Source organism: Aspergillus pseudotamarii (genome assembly GCF_009193445.1).
Source record: "Aspergillus pseudotamarii strain CBS 117625 unplaced genomic scaffold BDV38scaffold_8, whole genome shotgun sequence".
NCBI lineage: Eukaryota > Fungi > Ascomycota > Eurotiomycetes > Eurotiales > Aspergillaceae > Aspergillus > Aspergillus pseudotamarii.
In genome coordinates, this window is record NW_022475022.1 from 582,871 (window position 1) to 601,337 (window position 18,467).

Here is an 18,467-nt window from a genome sequence, read left to right on the forward strand (position 1 = left end):
ATGGCTCCCTCTTCAGCCCCAACACGGACACGATGTCTACCTCCACTTTTACCCACTATTCTCCCACTAGCAGAGCACACACGGCCTGGTAGAAATTATCTCAAAACTAAATTCGGAAAAAGCCCTGGGAGCGAATCAAAACTATGACTTCAAAAAGTGTGGGGCAGGGATGTGAGAGTTCCTATACTCCGCATCCTCTTGGGTCAAGTGTGTTACCTGTCATACTCCTAATGAGTTTGCCTTAAAATAATAACCCTAACCTCTTTCTAGAACCTATCATCACTCCAGGTCCTTGGCGTATGGGGTAAAGCTCTGTAAAATGGTTCTCAGTACCAGGAGATAATTGGTTACCAGGAGATAATTGGTTTCCAGGAGAACAGGTTCCCTAGCAATTCATCTCGGATTTTGCGAAGCTTTAGAGTTATTCTGGTCCGAAGGCAAATGGTCGTATTCCCTGTCATGCAGGCCGTTGAAGAACCCTTAAAGCCTAACTATCGATTCTGGCGTTACGTATCCTTGTCAGGGGCGCTCGCCACCCTATTCCGAATGGTCTAATAAAACCCGGCATTATGGTACATACTTAGTCAATGTGAATTGGGATCGTCGTGAATCCTGGTAGATTCGCTGACCCTCAAATCCAAACCAGATCCCGATGTCCAGACAAAGTTGACACGGTAGAAGAGTCCACTCGACATCCACAGGGTAAACCCCTATCGGGATCCATACCCTGACAGTTGGGACCCAGTCGAAAACCTGGTTCAAGGTGTGCTGCCTGCTTACCCCATAGACGAGGAATAAGCTAGCCGATCACGTCTCTCTGGGTCACATTTCTTTTTTCGATACTTCAACTGTTGCTCCTCTCCAAAAATCGGTTAGCTATCCTCACTAGATCCTGGAGGAAATAAATAAAACTTTAACTCCTATTCAGACATATCCGCAGAACGAAAGTGGCTGCTGATGATCTGTTCTTAGAAACAGTATATCCATAAACTCCCCATGACTTTAACTATTGACCTTTATCTGGGCCATGCTTCTTTCCATGCATGATTCTTGTGTGGAAATTTGGAAAACTGAATAGTACCTTCCACAGCCTTCCTTCACTCCACCACCCATTTCCTCCACGATGGCCCATGCCACCCCCTTCCAGAAAGAAGCATGGACGGAATACGGCATAGGCGTGATTATCATATTACTCCGTATTTTCGCACGTTTGAGAGTGGTCGGAGTCAAAAACTGGCAAGGAGATGACTACTTCACGTTTGTAGTTCTCGCCTTCTGGACTGTAAAATCTTCCTTTACCCCCGAGTCTCACAGCATGACACTCTAACAGACGCCAGGCGGAACTAACCATGTTGGAACTGATCGGTAGGCTCTTCTAATCTTCTCAAGTTCTAGAAAACACCTAACCTGTTCTCCACAGGCCAATATGGCACCAATATCGGTCTTGATGATGCTCAAAGGGCTTCGCTAACTCCAGAGCAAACCGAGATTCTTGCCCGTGGTTCCAAGTGTCTTCTCGCCGGCTGGACCTGCTATGTGACCCTGATCTGGTCCCTGAAAGCCTGCATGCTGTTTTTCTACAACCGCCTTACGTAAGGGCTCCACGAAGTCCACCCAGTCAGCTGTCCAACTGACCATATTTCTAGGCTGGGCCTTGTCCAACAAAAGCTCGTCAAAATTAATGCCGTGCTTTGCGCAAGCACATACACAGCCGTTATCCTGACTATCTTTCTCCACTGTCGTCCGCTGGAGAAGAACTGGCAGGTTTATCCAGATCCTGGTCGTAGGTACACCCTCACATTGTCCTTTAGACAAAGCACCCACAACTGACGACTATGTCCAGTCAACTGCTCTGCTGACTATGTGAACTATATCGTAATTGCGGTGACCAATGTCTCGTGCGTAACCCCCTACCTACTACCAGATTCCATGCTAATATATCACAGAACAGACGCAATTCTCGTGTGCATTCCCATTCCCTTATTAGCTAAAGTGCGACTCGCATTGCGTCGGTAAGTATATTATAATGCAAACACAATGAGCCAGTTCTAACCAGACAACGCATAGAAAGCTGATTATCGGAGTTCTCCTGTGTGGCGGTGTCTTTGTCATGATCGCAACGCTCCTCCGCTGTATTCTCTCCCTGCAGAGTATCAACAGCATCAACACCAGTACCATCTGGGCTATCCGCGAAACGGTACGTCACACACTTCCACCTCTCTTTGCGACATTACTTTGAGAAGGACGTTGGGTTCGCTAATCGGTAAGCCAGTTCGTCGGTATCATCGCCGTCAACGCTCCCTGCATCAAACCGCTCTTCAGCACCTCAACCTGGCTCGGGTCCTCGGAAGACCAGTACTCATACTCGCGAAAGAAGGGTAGCTACAGTTTATCGGTTTTCGGGAAGTCGAAGCCTAGTCAATTGGAGTCGACGAAGAGTACGAAGGCGGGCGGGCGATCCAGTGATGAGTTCATCCTACATGGCGCGGGAACTCGTACTTTTATCAACGATGGGCAGACAGGGCGGTCTGAGAGCCTGTCAGATGAGGAGGCGGGAAGGCACCCAATCGGGGGCATTCAGGTTACCACGATGTATGAGATCCGGAGGGATGGTTCTCGACATGAGTGATTGAGTTTTGTATTGCTTTAGTGTATGCTTTGGGTGGCTGGCTGGGCGGTCTTTGTGAGCGTGCGTTTTTTTTTTTTTTTGAAAGAAGAATATGTACTACTATACTCCGTAGTTACGATAACATTAAGCGAAATAGAAGCTATACCCGGAACAGTAACAATCATTTGACAAATTCTGGGGATTTAGATAAACGCGTAAGGGATCAGTGCACGAGTCCTTCATTTAGATTTGGATAGGACGGAAGTTAATTCGCAAAGTACGGGGAACAGGAGCCAAGATGACGGTTCATATATGACCCGTCGGAATTTGGAAAAATGAGGTGCCAGCCAAGAATGTCATTTCTTTGACATGACTCGTCGTTGGATGTCAGGTGCAGGGCCACAAAGATGCCTCCATCTAATACGGAGTAGTTGTGCATTTCTTTGTCTCATGTGACTTATCAGCATGTGACTGATAAGAGATTCTGGATCATTGAACCAGAAGCCATGCCGCATGAGGACTAGGGTCGGACACCAACCGACACTAAGCGCAAACAGTCTTTTTCAATCATTTTTGCCATCCAAAGGAGGGGCAAACCTTGCAAAAAAAAAAAAAAAATGGTGACTAGTTCTTGCCCTAAGTGACTACGGCTGAAAGGGGGGCGAATACCGCCATAAGTTCTCCTCAGTTGCCACCGAAGATGTCCTGTTGGTGTTTGCCTTTGTTACCAGTTGGAAGCCCTGCATAAGTTGTTGCAACTCAATTTTATCTAAACTTGAGGGGTCCGAGGTCTTGGCACTGATAGATGCGGTTGAGACCCACCGCGCACGCGATGGCCTCACGGTGGTGATTAAAGTTCTCAATGACATTGCATTGAGGATTCTTGGGGTGAGAGAATACTCCGTACTAAAGAAGGCTTCAATCCATGTCATGAAGGTGAAGATATCGGCATTGGCTTCCGCTAAGCTCGCCGGTCGTGTTGCAATGACACCACTGACGAAGGCCGTTTTCCGCTCTCATCGGCTGGCCGTTCGATTTTACATAATGGCTCGGCACCTTCCGGCCAGTGAAAAGTCTGCGAGTGGATCTCTTTGCGGAGTCTTATTCCAGTTTGGCTCGATGAATTTTTCTAGTCGCAGCCGGAAAAGAAAAAGAAAGAGAAAAAAAAATTGAAAAAGAAAAAAAATAAAATAATAAATCCCAACCGTATGACTACGTAGTATCCGTTCGGAAAAGCTTTCTCTTTCTTTGACTCAGATCATCAAACTCGTGCATGCACGTAACCGCGTCCCAATCCCCTCACTCTCGCTTTCCCTGTGACAAGTCACCTTTTCCTGTCTAATATACAACATAATATACGGCCGGGATGGCCATCGACGAGGTCACCCCTGCGCCGCAGGTGACGGAAACCGCTGCTGGAAACGACGGTGACAAGATTAGCACCAAGACGGGCACGAACCCTCTGAGCAAGTTTGGCAAGAAGAAGGATGGCAACGGAAATGAAGATGTGGAAAAGGATGGAATTGGAGGGGATACGCCGCCGCATGACTTACAGCGCAAGCTGAAGAGCAGACATTTGCAGATGATTGCTATCGGTCAGTCAGGATTTGATATACAAGGTGATCGGAACTGTGGGTTTTAACCATGACGCAGGTGGTACAATTGGAACGGGTTTGTTCATCAGTAGTGGAACAGCCATCGCACACTCCGGTCCGGCGGGTGCCCTCATCGCCTATATCTTCGTTGGTTCTATTGTGTTCTCGGTCATGTCCTCACTTGGTAAGTCTTTGTTGTCTTTGAGATGAGATATGTGCGGGGTACTAATCTATTGCAGGTGAGGTCGCAACATATCTTCCGATCTCCGGTTCTTTCACCTCCTACACCGCACGACTCGTCGATCCCAGTCTGGGTTGCGCGATGGGTTGGGTTTATTGGTTTAACTGGGCTTCGACATACGCTGTGGAACTGACTGCTACCGGTCTGATTGTTCAGTACTGGGACGATAAACTGTCGGTAGCCATCTTCATCGCCATCTTCTGGGTAGTGATCACCCTTCTCAATTTCCTTCCGGTCGGATTCTATGGAGAGATCGAGTTCTGGTTTTCGATGATCAAAGTGCTCACGGTCCTGGGATTCATGATTTTTGCTATCTGCATTGATGCTGGTGTGGGAAAGCAGGGTTACCTTGGATTCCACACGTGGAAGGAACCCGGGGCATTTGCTCCCTATCTAATCGACGCGTCAAACCCGGTTTCCAAGTTCGTCGGTTTCTGGGCCGTGCTGGTACAGGCTGGTTTCTCCTATCAAGGTACCGAGCTGGTTGGTGTCGCGGCTGGTGAGACAGAGAATCCGGAGAAGACCGTTCCCTCGGCCATCCGCAAGACTTTCATCCGTATCCTCGTGTTTTTCGTCCTGACCATCTTCTTCATGGGCTTGCTGGTCCCTTACGACAACCCCAACCTGATCACCGACTCGAGCGACGCCTCCGCCTCCCCCATGGTCATCGCCGCGAAGCTCGCCGGCGTGAAGGTTCTTCCCAGTTTGATCAACGCCGTCCTCCTGACCGTCGTTCTCTCGGCTGCCAACTCCAACGTCTACAGTGGCAGTCGTGTCCTCCTCGGTTTGGCTCAGGAAAAGTTCGCGCCTCCAATCTTCGGTTGGGTCACTCACCGTGGTGTGCCCTATATCAGCGTCGGCTTCACGGCTGCCTTTGGACTTCTCGGGTTCATGAACGTCTCCGAGTCCGGTGGAAAGGTCTTCAACTGGTTGGTCAATATCTCCAGTGTGGCTGGATTCATCTGTTGGACGTCCATCAGTCTGAGTCACTTGGCTTTCATGCGTGCCCTGAAGGCGCGTGACATCTCTCGTGATACCTTACCCTACAAAGCCGCCTTCCAGCCCTACCTGACATGGTACGGACTGTTCTTCAGTGTCCTGATCATCCTGACCCAAGGATTTACAGCCTGGATCCCTACCTTTAACGTCTCCGATTTCTTCGTCGCGTACATCTGCGTGATCATCTTCGTTGTCCTGTACCTCGGCCACAAGATTCTCTACCGCACCAGGTTTGTGCACCCGCTAGAGGCAGACTTGCAATCGGGCCGGCTCCAGAATTACTCTTGGGAAACGGCGAGACCGAAGACGTGGCAGGAGAGGCTTCGCGAGAGTCTATAAATCAGTATAATACCGCGCGGTTTGCGGTGTAATTCACATCAAGAGGCTGGCATGGCAGCTGTGCGTGCATAGAAGAAAGCTGCACTCCGGGCCCACTCGGAGGTACAGATATTTTGTGGAAGCGTCTTTACATTCCCCATTTTACATATAGCAACAGTGGAGTTTCGGGTGTTTGGGTGCATATATTTGATGATTGGTATGTGATCATGTGATCATGTGTATAGTGTTCTTATCCATATATGATAGACAGGAGATAGTTATTGAATAATCATACCTATAACAAGCATCGTGCATAAAATCATTCAGTTTCAGAGAGAAAATCATGCCCGCTACAACGCCCATCTCACTTTTGTTATCCTCACTCTCCCTGCCACGGAGACCAATCTACATACAACCCTCATCTAACACAACCTATGGAGCCATATACCACAGCTATCGAAGAAAGAAATTCAAATCAAATCCAGCTCAAAGCTCTCGCCACAACCGACACCCCACCAAGAAGACCAGTAACTCCAGTAAGCACCACCAAAATCCCATACTCCGTCCCATAAGCGCCCCAAGCCTGACCCTCCCACAACCTCGTCTTTAACAACGCCTCACTCAACGGCCCACTAATTACATTCCCGATGCCTCGACCAGTCTCCATAAAGGCGAAAACCATACTGACATCCGCAGACGGATGACTCTTCGCAACCTCCGACGAAGTCGCAGCCCACGACGACGAAAAGCTACCCCCGGTACAGCCATACACGATACTAAACAGATAAAGCGGCGCGAGATGCACGCTCAGCCCCCATAGCAGGAACGTGGAGAATATGGCGCCCACCGTGGAAATGAGGATACATTTCGTGACGTGGTATCGGTCCGCCAGCCATCCGATTAAGATGCAGCCGAACATGTTGGAGATGTTGAATACTGTTATTGTGGATGATGCTTCGAGACCCTTTGCGCCGAGGAGTCCTGCGTAGCTGGGGAGGAATATCTGGGGCAGGAAGAAGCCTAGCGATTGGATTATGTTGCCGACTTGGTAGATTAGGTAGGTGCGGTTGCGGTGGAAGCTGAGGTCGAGTTGGTGCAGGTTGGTTGTCCTTCGGGGGACGCGCGGTTTGTGGAAGAGCATGAAGGGTGCTGCGAGGAGGAAGATGGCTACTGAGCAGATTCGAAGGGTCGTTTGCCAGCCGTAGGTGTCCAGGAGGGATTGGAGGATCAGGGGGAAGATTATGCCGGTTAAGCCTGAGCCGCTCTGTTTGGTTGTTTAAGTATCAGTGTTGGGGTTATTGGATAAATGGATGGGAGATGGAGAGATGGGGTGGTATGGTTTACCCAGACTATGCCGAAGGCGAGACTTTTCTTTTTGACGAACCAGTCCGGCATGAAGAGAATTGATGGGGCATAGGCGAAGCAGCCCGCTGTGCCGTATGCGATGCCTTGTGATAGGATCAAGTGCGTGACACTTGTGGAGAATGAGCTCAGGGCTAGGGAAAGCGATAGGACTACGAATGCTATCGAGGATGCCCATCGTTGCAGTCTAGGGAGAGCTATTAAAATGGCCATCACAATTGGGGATAGCAGGTACGCCATGCCCTATTGCTTTTAGCAGGTCGTCATATGCCCACGGGATGGGATACTCTTACTGACCATTGCGCAGGTCCCTATCGCAGCTATAGCATGGGATCCTTGGAATGCCGGGTCATTTCGATAGTAATTTTGAAATACACCGAAACAAGCGGCGAACCCTAACCACAGAGCTCATCGTCAGCTGCTATCGTACCATGTCAGACGTGGTTAACTCACCCCATACGGTGCCTTCCACCACAAAGCATGCCGCTAGGAAAAGCCATGCGTGGATTCCTCCATCTACTGGAGGTAACTTGGGGTCGTGGTATTCGCACTCTAAGTCGAAGGTCTGGGAGGATTCCGTTTGGGATGGAATACTCGGCTCTTTGCAGAGAACCTGCGGGGCCTTTTCAGTATGCTTACCCTCCATTTTGTGATACTACCGATGAAAGAGTAGAATTAGGGGTCACCTCAGGTGGGTTGAAAGATAGAGCCAACACAGGATACAGTTGTACAAATAAGAGTGTTCTCCATGGTGAGGCCTCTCCCATGCGAATTCGCTTCTGAATATACCCTGAGCTGTGAGATTAGACAAACAGGTTCATCCCTTGGGGATAGGTAATCCTATAGATGCGTTGGTATGCAGGACGGACATTTATTTACCAAGTCAGTAGCAAAGTTGTCGATCATTGCGATTCTAATGTCCGAGGAATGCTTTTTACCTATTTTGGAAGTGATGACTTTCCAGCATACGATGCTATACGTACAAGCTCGTGTGACAGAATCATATTTCCATAGCTTATTGTTCCATATGTCGTAAGGCAACATACACTTTGCTTCCACTTGAGTCAATACAATCCAGGCTACATGTGGAATAAGTGGTGAGTTGTGGGTGTCACGCGCTGAGCTTGCCCTTGTTGATCTTCGGTATACCTTGCCTCGGAATTCCTATCTGCTAATTTTAGGTGGGGGAAACTACTGCAGGCCCGAGGATATGGACAACAGATGGAGTCTTGAACTACGTCAAAGGCACTTTATAGGCAGCAAAACGCGCGGCCATCTCTTTTGTAGACTTATAAACAGGATATAGTCTTTGCCTGATACATACTTGGATTGATATTTGTAATTGAAACAACATCACCAACTTGAGGAAGTAGGGCAGGAGGTAGACCGACGTCATACGGTTCGAAGCTCCCGGCATGCTGGCTAGAGTATCCCAACGGTGGGCGATGCGAGATCATTCTCGGAATGCTGCCTGACAAATTACCGTGTCTGAGCACTATTCAACCAAGAGATTATGGAGAACTTAGATATATAGCTCCTACTACAACTAGAACGCCAGTATTTGTGGACTAGCCACAGTAGCTATCATTGAGGATAACATCAGACTTGACATCACTATAACAACAATCGACAGCCTTGTTTTGTGCAAGGTAACGCAAGATTTTGAGTGCTTCGTCCCCTTTTCTGTAGTAACTTTGAGCAGACCATGACGGACTTAGCTTATGCGTAGATTTCTCAGCAGTAACCTTGTCACCAGGCAACCCCTTTGGTTGTTTAACATCAGATTTAATTTGTAGAGAGCTGATTAAACGTATGATATTTCTTCAGACTGTGATGTCTGTATCTTCGTAGACTTCTTCCAGCAAAGTCCAGGGACAATCGAGTATTCCTTCTTCGCTTATGTTATCAACCATCTTGAACTTGAGTGAATGCTTGTATATAGTCGTGTGGTTAATATACTTCGACATAAGCTCTTCCTATCTGGCAGTCAGCGGAAGATAATTTGATCCGGCTGCTGCTGTCACTGAGGAACTGTACGATGCAGAAAGTGCTTGAGAGATATATAAAGTAGTGGATGAACAACCAAAGTCCCCCGTAGCGGGCGTACGTTGTTAAGTTGCACTTTCCATAGCTTGATCCCCGATGTAGAGGCATACTGTCGGGAAAGAGTATCAGCCACTGTCTATTAAGATTAAACTACGAGACTACTAATAGTAGTATGAGATGCGCATGCAATATGCCGTACAACAAGACAAAACACTACACATGTCAGGGATAGAACTTGCACAACTGATATCATAACTAAAGCGCAATGTACTGTATCATACCGACTAACGCATCCCGCAGACTGAGCTACAAAGTTCGATGCTATGTCTTCTTCTCCAAGCAGTCGGTATACCGACCAAATTGATGAAAAAGGGGGTTATTCGCGTCTATCGGGGGTAGTGTAAGCCCGATGACACTGTGTGGCAAGGCATGCGCAAGCACAGGGGCCCTGCCACGGAGACCAAAAATAAGATTAATCAATGTTGTGTTCCTATGGAACACTTTCAGAGATTAAACTGAAAAGAACAGATACTACACTTGATCTAAGCCAAAAGGCAAAGAGAGCTGGAGAAGAAAAGAAAAAAATTCTAAAGAGCGGGGGGTCGACGCAGTATTTAAAGGATTGTCTGAGTGGCCCGTGCGGCGCTAGTGGTAAGCGACCAAATATCAACCAATCATATGTCAGTCAGTCGTGCTGCGGTAAGCTTACCGGATCGGGACATCATATTAACGGCCAGGTTGAGGGTGAACACCACCCTAATTCCAGTATCTTGGGGAAGCGAAACTCAAGGCTACGGTCCATTCTGTACGTCCTCAGTGAAGACGTGCTAAATCCGCAATCAAGCTAGAACGGAAAGTTCTCAACGTTTACAAGTTACATGTCTCGTGTCCGATGCTACGACTACGATCGCAAATACGATGTTTTTGTCAACAGGTATACTCTTTCTAATGGACTGACATACGCAGTCCAGGAAGTAATCAATGATGCCGACGGACAATCTTCCAAAACTATATATCAAATATTCTAGATGAAAGGTTGAGTTACTAGTTTCTCCAGGCTTTTTACCGAAGAAAAGTATATGCGGCGAAACAAAAGACTTATAGCTTGATGGCAGTTGCTTCATTGGTGATTTAAATTTTTACTCTCTTGCGACAATATGACCAAGTTAGAGGGGGTGCCTTGTCAGGAGCAAGCCCTAGGGCTATACACTGTCTATTTTCGAGGACAGTACTTCAGATGACCTGTAGTTCACGACTTATGCAAGACAATGACTTAGAAGTATCATTACTCATCCAAAGCAGAGAGGCTGCTTATTTGTAAGAGTCTAACCTTTTCTACCTATGATACCCGAGCGGAAGTTCTAGAGAAAGCTCTATGCGCTCTCGTAGATCATCGCACTTAGGAATCTCCGCTTCAGTATCAGGAGAGCTTAGCTCAAAACATAAAAGTAATGGTCGAGACCGTCCGATGTTTACATGGCCACATGCCGAGGGTATCCGGGGCTCCAACATTAATCAATCTCATATTGACAAAGTACCAAAAGGGGGAAGCCGAGGCTTAAGCCAATATAAGCCCTATAGATCAACAGGAGTAAAACTATACCTTACACGTTCTCCACCTGATTCACAAACGGCCCGGTTGCCATCGGACATTTATGAACTTCTAGACTTTTCTACTCCCCTGTTTGTTCTAGACTAAAAACGCCTGATCAACAGAAATGACATGCATCCGAAAACTCTAACTTCCGCCATGCAGGCCTTGATATGTTCCGTACCTTTCAAGACCCATATATTGAGGAAAATTTAATATAACCGTTTCTTAGCTCCCAATGCATTCCAAGACTACTTTACCATGATACTTTATAAATCGTAGTTCTTCTATTCTCGTGCATCGACAACTTAATATAAAACCGAACATAAAAAGTCTTAGCCGATTCTACCCGCGGTTCGAGAACTCTTCAAGGATCAAAGTATCTACATACATCATTGCCAAAAGAATCATGATACTTTACATGCAAGGGTGTGCATCCGCCACCTGCAGTGTTACTGTGGTATCATAACATAAGAGGTATGCATGAGTCGCCCCAGACACGTCGCTTTTACGTTTCTCAGTTAAAATTAGAATCTTGCCAAGGAATAATGCAAATCATAATGATTTGTTCATGTCGTAAGGCACAGCCTAGAACGACATCACTTGTAGAGAAAACTCTGTTATAGTGCTCTGTACTCCCTGAACCAGGGCCACCATGTAAGAATCAGCGTATTGAGTCTCTTGGGTATGGCAGTCTCTAAGCACGTTCTCTGACGCTTCACTCTCATTGATCCTCAGCAGCATCGCCTTCGCCTTAAGCGTTATGAAATTGCCAGGCGAGCTTCCAAATCGCCCCATGCGATAACGTTTGTGTTGGTTTTGTCGCACACCACATACTCAACATCCCAACATTCCATTTCGTAAAGCTATACTACTCTCGATTTGAATCAGGCATCAGATGCGATGCAAAGCAACGTGCCATTGCATTTCCACTTCCGCTAAGTAATTATCGGCCCCTTGCATACCATATTCATGAAAGAATATGCCACAGCCGCGATATCACCTATCGCCACAGCCTCTGACAGAGTATGTTGTCCTCGTATTCCCGATGGTTGGTATGTTTGCCCATTTCATTGACGATTATGTATTGGTCAATGCTTTTAATCATAGGCACTTATCAAGGTAGTACAAACCGTTCAGCTCCACTAGGCGCCATAGACAACGCACGGCCCGAAGCCCCTGGTGTGTTCAGCTCTTCTTGTCGGGGATACAGGGTCACTATTTTGGAAGGTTCCAGGGTGGATCCACCCGGACACGATCTGGAGAGCAAGGGATGGTCTGACCATCACAGTCAGATTATCGAATTCGGGGTATAAGTACTCGGATATTTCAGCTTGAGTTCAGGTATAATTCATCAACAACATTCTCATATCTGAATACAAAAGCATTCCTCGCACAACAATCTCAATTGTTCTTCTGAACCCTTCTTTGTTCCCCACGTCCGCCAAAATGCTTCGTGTCTCTGCTATCTTCATGGCCTGCCTCCTTCTGGCAACCGCTGCCCCTACCACCCCTGAGAAAAGCAACGCTTGTCTCTCCATGTGTCTGCAGGAGAAGCCTGCTTGCGCTAGTGATGAAGTAAGCTATTCTATATTCACTTTTCACCATGCGCAATTACTGACCCCATTCTAGCATCCAACTGGCTCTGAGGTATATGTTGTTTGCCCATAGGAAAGAGTAACAATGATAACGAATGAGTGTTCAGGGCTGCTGGGGTTGCTGCCAGAAAATCGAAGCAGTAGCTGCCCCTGTCCAGAGCGAGTCATGTCTCTCAATGTGTCAACAGGAGAAGCCTAGTTGTGCTAGCGATGAGGTGCGTAACTGCATATTGCCTTCCCTAGAATAGCATCACTGACTGACTTTCTTTAGAAACCCACTGGCTACGAGGTATGTCTCTTCTAGTTAGCATAGGCAAGTGTAATGGTATTAACTGTGTATTTTTAGGGCTGTTGGGGCTGCTGCCAGAAAGTCAAGCCAACTGCGCCTGTCAAGAAGGAGATGTGTCTCTCCATGTGTCTGAAGGAGAAGCCTGCTTGTGCCAGTGATGAAGTGAGTTCCTCTGTACTTTCTTATCTTGATCGCAGTTAATAACTAACTTTGTTCCAGCACCCAACTGGCTCTGAGGTATGTCTTTTTCACTTGTTGCAGGTTAAGGTAATCAATCATATTAACAGGTCATCATTTAGGGCTGCTGGGGCTGCTGCCAGAAGATCTAAACAGCAAACAACCAACGACTGATCTTGGGATCATCACATCAAAAGTATTAATTTTCTGTCTGAATTTCTGTTCAAAAGCAAAAACAAACACTATCTATCTCCCATTTCTGTCTCTTGATTGGCGGATGTCTTCTATGTATTGCAATGTGGACATCGCTGATGTACGTACTAATAATAAGTCATTCCTTCGTGCATGGGTGATATAATCCAAATCATGCATCTATCTTTATTCGGAATATCATTACCTATGTTATACTAGTAGTGATCTGACATATCACTTACTATTCCTAACCAATATGCACCACCATCCATCTCAAACTCCAAAAAACACATCCAGTCCCAGTGGGTCATTTGCTTCTACAAAACCAATGCAAGGCTACGTAGCAAATAATCCATACTAGCCAATCCCTATTCGATGTCCCTCCATCCCAGATCCACCTAGCATGCAAGGCTGGCGCTTAAGACGCATTCACACTGCGGAACCTTGGAGCTCGCGATGTGGATAAATATCAGCCAGTAGAGGACTGCAGGCCGCATCATAGTAAGAAAGGCTGTGCAGTGAGTTGATAGATATAAGGCAGATATAAGGCTAATAAAAAGCCCCGGAAAATGTTTGTCGTAAAGTACGGGGCCTATCGCCAGCGCAGCACCTGTGGGTTCTACTCCCTCGCATTTATCCGTGGCTTCGTCCCATACTTATACCGACGAACCTAACCATCTACTTTAGTGAATGTAATCCCACAAACACCTATGAGAATCCCTATTTTTACTCGCACCGATTTAATCTCAAGAAGAAATACTTATACAAACTTCCCCCAGAACCCAAAATGGGCGCTGTCAATTCGATAATGCAATGCTTCCCGTCACGACCTACTCAAAACCAAGCACCACCCACCCGCAAGACAGAAGACATCGCCTCCGATATCATCACAATCATTCTAACCACCGACTCGCACTATGCCATCAAAAAACGTCTCGACGAGACCATCAGCACAACCAGTTGGACCGCATCGCTAGCCCAAGCCATCCTCCACGGGCTCGAGACTGCCATCAAAGCCGGCGCGCAGATGGCCGAAGCAGCGTCCAAGGCACTTGCTCGGGCTACAGATGAGGCTTATGAGTTCTCTCGTGAACATCCTATTTTCGCTACTATTCTTGCTTTGAGTGTTTTGGCCATTTTGACTCCGTGGGTTATTGAGATCTTGGGATTTGGGGAATTGGGACCTATTGAGGGGTCGTTTGCTGCTGCTTGGCAGAGGACCTATGCTGGATATGTGCCTAAGGAGTCTCTGTTTTCTTTCTTTCAGCGGTTGGGGATGGTCTGGAAACCTTAGAGTTTTGGTTGGTATGGCTTTGGATTTTGCGTCCGTGTATGTGAGAAACATAAAAGGTTGATACTTGTGTGACTGATGCTGGTAAAGATTTCTTGGGACACAGAAGACTGTGAGGCAACGACATCAGTTACTCCAATGACAGTTCAGTACTGGAACTGGTTTATCGTAAGAAATGGATTTCTGGTACATGACAGTGCTGAAAGAAAGAGGCCCCAGTGCCCATAACATCGCTTAGCCAATGTCGAGGCCCAAGATGTTGCCGCTTGTTGCCCCTGGGAGCCCGAATTGAATGAGCGGCCATCGCATTCCTGGCAGTAGACCCAGAAAAAAGAAACCTAGGGATGGGATTGTCAACGTTGAGTCGTTTGGTAAGACCTCGGTTTACGATCCCTTAGTGGCAATATCAAAATTGACCAACTTTTAGGTCGTAAGTTACCAGGATTTGGAAGTCTTTTTAAACGCGGACTTTCGGGTCCTTGGTGAGCTCTCAACGTTGTATTGTGGTACTTCTCGCCCAGTACGAGATGGCCGTGTAAGTACGCCGAACAAGGATGAGTCGATGTTTATATAGATTTTAACCTTCTAAAATTACGATATTCTAAATAGATTTAGTAAAAATGTATATAAGTACGAGAATAATATGTCTACCCATTATCTCTAGAGTAGAGAATTTTTGTTCGGCATGACACAGTAGAAAGACGCAATCTGCTATGTCACTCTTTGGCTGCGAAGTTCTGTCACTCTGCAGTTTGATGTATTACTTGCATTCCTTTAGAAGTCTTATCACTTCACTCTCCTACTCTTTTCTCACTTTCTCTTCAGCATCAGTAGCTCTGCTCGATATGAATGTCAGAGAAGGATGAAATCAGAAGGTCAAACAGCGCAGCGAACAGCTGTTGAGAACCATATTTTATTCCGAACACGGTGAATGGGAAGTCGCTGCTACAGTTGCGCAACGGAGGACACCAAGGGTAATTAAGAATGTCCGGTGCGCAGGACAAGATTTCCACCTGTATCTGGGCGTCGGCGCATGTTGAAGACACTGAAGCGTTTGACAAGTGGACGACGCGGAAGGCCACCGAAGGGCGGAAATATACGATGGTTATATCGGTGCGTATTAATCTTGGAACTAGTAGACAATTTTGGACTCAAGATTTCAACAGGTGGTCCCGTAACTCAGTCGGTTAGAGTGCTGAGCTAATAACTCAGAAGTCGAGAGTTCGAGCCTCTCCGGGACCATGAATCTTTTTTTTTGGTTTTTCCTCTATTTTCCATACTTTTTTGCACGCATCGATTGTATCTTGCCTACAAATATTGCCCAAACCTAATGTCCCTGGCATACAGACACGTCATAAAATCTATCCCCGATGTAAGAGAGCGGAATATATACCTGTCGCATGACAACTGTATTTCTTACCTATCTCCAAAAGATGTATAAGTCTGAATATGACTTGCCGTGTCCCCGGTTGGTGATAATATATATATATATGTGCTATGAGCACGAAAAATGATCAAACTGGAACGCGATAGCAGAGTGGTCCAGCTACCCTATGGTTCTACGGATCTTAATAATATTTGAGCTTGATTTAACCTTAATTTAAGTAGATGTTATATATATCCTAACCGGTAATCGTTCGAGAACCCAGTCAACTGTCTAGGTAGTATGAACACGGTTACTGCGGCCAATCCCGTAGCCGAGCCTCGGTACCGACTCGAACGGAATCATGCAATTCGGCTTGCCGAAGTACAAGCCGAGTCGACCGATGGTGGACCAAAGCGGGCTGCAGGATCACCCAAGTGGAGCGACCACCCGATGTATACAGCTCTTCAAGCCAATGGTGTTGCAATTCGCTATATTTTCTTTCATTATCTGATCTGTACATGTTATCATTTCACAGATTTTGATCTCATGGCCTCCATGGTCTCCAGCAACAGTATTGCGTATATAATCCTTTCATTTTCGATCATTGTCCATTTCTCTTACTTCTTTCCACCGCACAGTATGCACAATAGTATAATTATATCCACGCAGGTCCCTTGGAATGACTTCCGAAGACTATACTCATGAAGCCACCCGGCCCCAGGGAATTCCGTATTGGCGCCTACTCACCGACCAAGGCGTCGTCACGCCCGAAATAATCAACTATCCATATCGGGGCTCCGGCACAGATGATGATCCCTACATCGTGGAATGGATCCCTAATGATCCCCGCAACCCGATGTTGCTTAACAAATCCCTGAAATGGGCTTACACTATCACCGTTGCATTCGCCACGTTCGGTGTCTCGCTTTCCTCCTCCGCTTATGCAGGAGGCATCCAGGAAGTCATCAAACACTTCGGCATCGGCGAAGAAGTGGCAACGCTCGGTGTGTCACTATTCGTCCTAGGCTTTGCAGTTGGCCCATTAGTATGGGCGCCTCTGAGTGAACTGATCGGCCGCCAGATCGTTTTTTTTATCTCATATGGGGCTCTTGCATTCTTCTGTGCCGGCGCTGCCGGTGCACAAAATAGCTGGACGTTGATCATCCTGCGCTTCTTTGCTGGCTCATTCGGATCCTCGCCATTAACGAACGCTGGCGGCGTCATCGCCGATATCTTCCCAGCAGAAGAACGAGGTCTAGCAACAAGTTTATTCGCCGGCGCACCGTTCCTAGGTACGTACACCACCACACACCATCTTCAACCTAAACTAACAAAAATAAACAAAAAGGTCCAACCCTAGGCCCCGTAATCGGCGGCTTCCTCGGCGAAAACGCCGGCTGGCGCTGGGTACAAGGCTTCCTCGCAACTTTCACCGGTCTAATCTGGATCGTGGAATCGCTCCTTGTGCCCGAAACCTACGCACCACTACTTCTCCGCAAACGTGCCGCCCGCCTCACAGCCCTCACCGGCAAAGCCCACCGGAGCAAGCTCGATCTCGAACGCGGCAAAGTAACCATGGCAAGCGCTTTCGGCGCCGCCCTCCTTCGCCCCTGGATCCTCCTCTTCGCCGAACCTATCGTTCTCCTCCTCTCAACCTACATGGCCATCGTCTACGGTACGCTCTACATGCTCTTCGACGCCTTCCCAATCGTCTTCCAACAGCTCCGCGGCTGGTCCGAAGGCGTCGGCTCCCTCCCATTCCTCGGCGTCATGATCGGCATGATGCTTGCCGTCGCCCTAAACATGCTCGACAATAAACGCTACGTCGCAATCCACAAAGCTCACCACGGCTTCGCTCCCCCCGAAGCTCGTCTCCCGCCCACCATGCTCGGCAGCGTCGCCATCCCCATCGGCCTCTTCTGGTTCGCCTGGACTAACGCGCCCCCCGTCCACTGGATCGTGAGTATCATTGCCGCCGCCCCCTTCGGTTTCGGTATGGTTCTCGTCTTCCTCAATATCATGTCCTACCTTATCGATGCATATACTATCTACGCTGCCAGCGTGCTGGCCGCAAACTCCATTATCAGGTCCTGTTTTGGTGCCGGCTTCCCCCTCTTCACCACCTACATGTATCGCAATCTAGGGGTCCACTGGGCTTCCTGTATTCCTGCTTTTCTGGCCCTTGCTTGTCTGCCTTTTCCGTTTGTTTTCTATAAATATGGTGCTGTTATACGGAGGAAGTGTAAATATGCGGCTGAGGCGGATGATTTTATGAGGAGGTTAGCGGAGAAGACGGTCCCTCCAGAGGAGGAGGAGGAGAAGATCATTGATGAAGAGGTTAGGGCTCAGGCTGAGGGGCGGGGAAGTGCCGATGGTGGAGAAGATTTGGAGAGGTTGGAGTCCGGGGGTAGGAGCTCACTGTCGACTGTGCGTGACGGGACTGCGGGTTACGAGGTTAATCCGTATGATATCGATCGTGTTAATACGAGGCACTCGGCCATTTCGAGACGGTCCAGGTCCAGGTCTGCTAAGAGGAGGAAGAGAGGGTTTTTAGGGGTTTGATACGGGTTTGAGAGGTTGTTTCGTATGTAATGTTTAGATATAGGTAATTATTATTTTAAAACTGAGAGTTTGTTGTCCTTTGATCGACTTTTACGTGTACTTATGGTGAACTGGTGTTCCCTGTGATATTGGTTTTATGCGATTATCTATGTACAAGCTCAATGGAATATTGCGTGGAAATAAGAAATTTAAGATTGTTTCGGTTGACCTCGGTTTGCGTATGTACACTCAA

The 18,467-nt window shown here is 47.5% G+C and overlaps 6 protein-coding genes and 1 non-coding gene across 7 annotated transcripts; 6 read left to right on the forward strand and 1 right to left on the reverse strand.

Moving 5' to 3' along the window:
• Positions 1-1,123: 1,123 nt before the first annotated feature.
• On the forward strand, positions 1,124-2,629 carry BDV38DRAFT_279318 (uncharacterized protein; the record flags this gene model as incomplete). The annotated part of the gene is made up of 8 exons (XM_032058991.1): positions 1,124-1,282; positions 1,338-1,365; positions 1,421-1,592; positions 1,647-1,783; positions 1,844-1,898; positions 1,947-2,012; positions 2,068-2,197; positions 2,273-2,629. 8 exons carry the CDS (start codon positions 1,124-1,126, stop codon positions 2,627-2,629), a joined length of 1,104 nt encoding a protein of 367 aa, XP_031917481.1.
• A 1,155-nt stretch (positions 2,630-3,784) lies between these two features.
• On the forward strand, positions 3,785-6,096 carry BDV38DRAFT_237855 (amino acid permease). The gene is made up of 3 exons (XM_032053634.1): positions 3,785-4,203; positions 4,262-4,387; positions 4,443-6,096. The coding sequence occupies exons 1-3, from the start codon at positions 3,975-3,977 to the stop codon at positions 5,780-5,782; spliced, it is 1,695 nt and encodes a 564-aa protein (XP_031917482.1). The 5' UTR covers positions 3,785-3,974; the 3' UTR covers positions 5,783-6,096.
• A 27-nt stretch (positions 6,097-6,123) lies between these two features.
• BDV38DRAFT_296922 (putative MFS monocarboxylate transporter) lies at positions 6,124-7,769 on the reverse strand (the record flags this gene model as incomplete). The annotated part of the gene is made up of 4 exons (XM_032063039.1): positions 6,124-7,025; positions 7,106-7,366; positions 7,421-7,518; positions 7,577-7,769. The coding sequence occupies 4 exons, from the start codon at positions 7,767-7,769 to the stop codon at positions 6,237-6,239; spliced, it is 1,341 nt and encodes a 446-aa protein (XP_031917483.1). The 3' UTR covers positions 6,124-6,236.
• A 4,440-nt stretch (positions 7,770-12,209) lies between these two features.
• On the forward strand, positions 12,210-12,976 carry BDV38DRAFT_279321 (uncharacterized protein; the record flags this gene model as incomplete). The annotated part of the gene is made up of 7 exons (XM_032058992.1): positions 12,210-12,338; positions 12,393-12,410; positions 12,466-12,573; positions 12,630-12,647; positions 12,705-12,809; positions 12,867-12,884; positions 12,947-12,976. The coding sequence occupies 7 exons, from the start codon at positions 12,210-12,212 to the stop codon at positions 12,974-12,976; spliced, it is 426 nt and encodes a 141-aa protein (XP_031917484.1).
• Positions 12,977-13,803: 827 nt separating this feature from the next.
• On the forward strand, positions 13,804-14,310 carry BDV38DRAFT_279322 (uncharacterized protein; the record flags this gene model as incomplete). The annotated part of the gene is made up of 1 exon (XM_032058993.1): positions 13,804-14,310. The coding sequence occupies one exon, from the start codon at positions 13,804-13,806 to the stop codon at positions 14,308-14,310; it is 507 nt and encodes a 168-aa protein (XP_031917485.1).
• Positions 14,311-15,475: 1,165 nt separating this feature from the next.
• BDV38DRAFT_t50 lies at positions 15,476-15,549 on the forward strand. The gene has a single exon. It is a non-coding gene; the product is annotated as a tRNA-Ile (tRNA).
• An 803-nt stretch (positions 15,550-16,352) lies between these two features.
• BDV38DRAFT_279323 (MFS transporter) lies at positions 16,353-18,235 on the forward strand (the record flags this gene model as incomplete). Its single annotated transcript, XM_032058994.1, has 2 exons — positions 16,353-16,965; positions 17,022-18,235. The coding sequence occupies 2 exons, from the start codon at positions 16,353-16,355 to the stop codon at positions 18,233-18,235; spliced, it is 1,827 nt and encodes a 608-aa protein (XP_031917486.1).
• Positions 18,236-18,467: the final 232 nt, after the last annotated feature.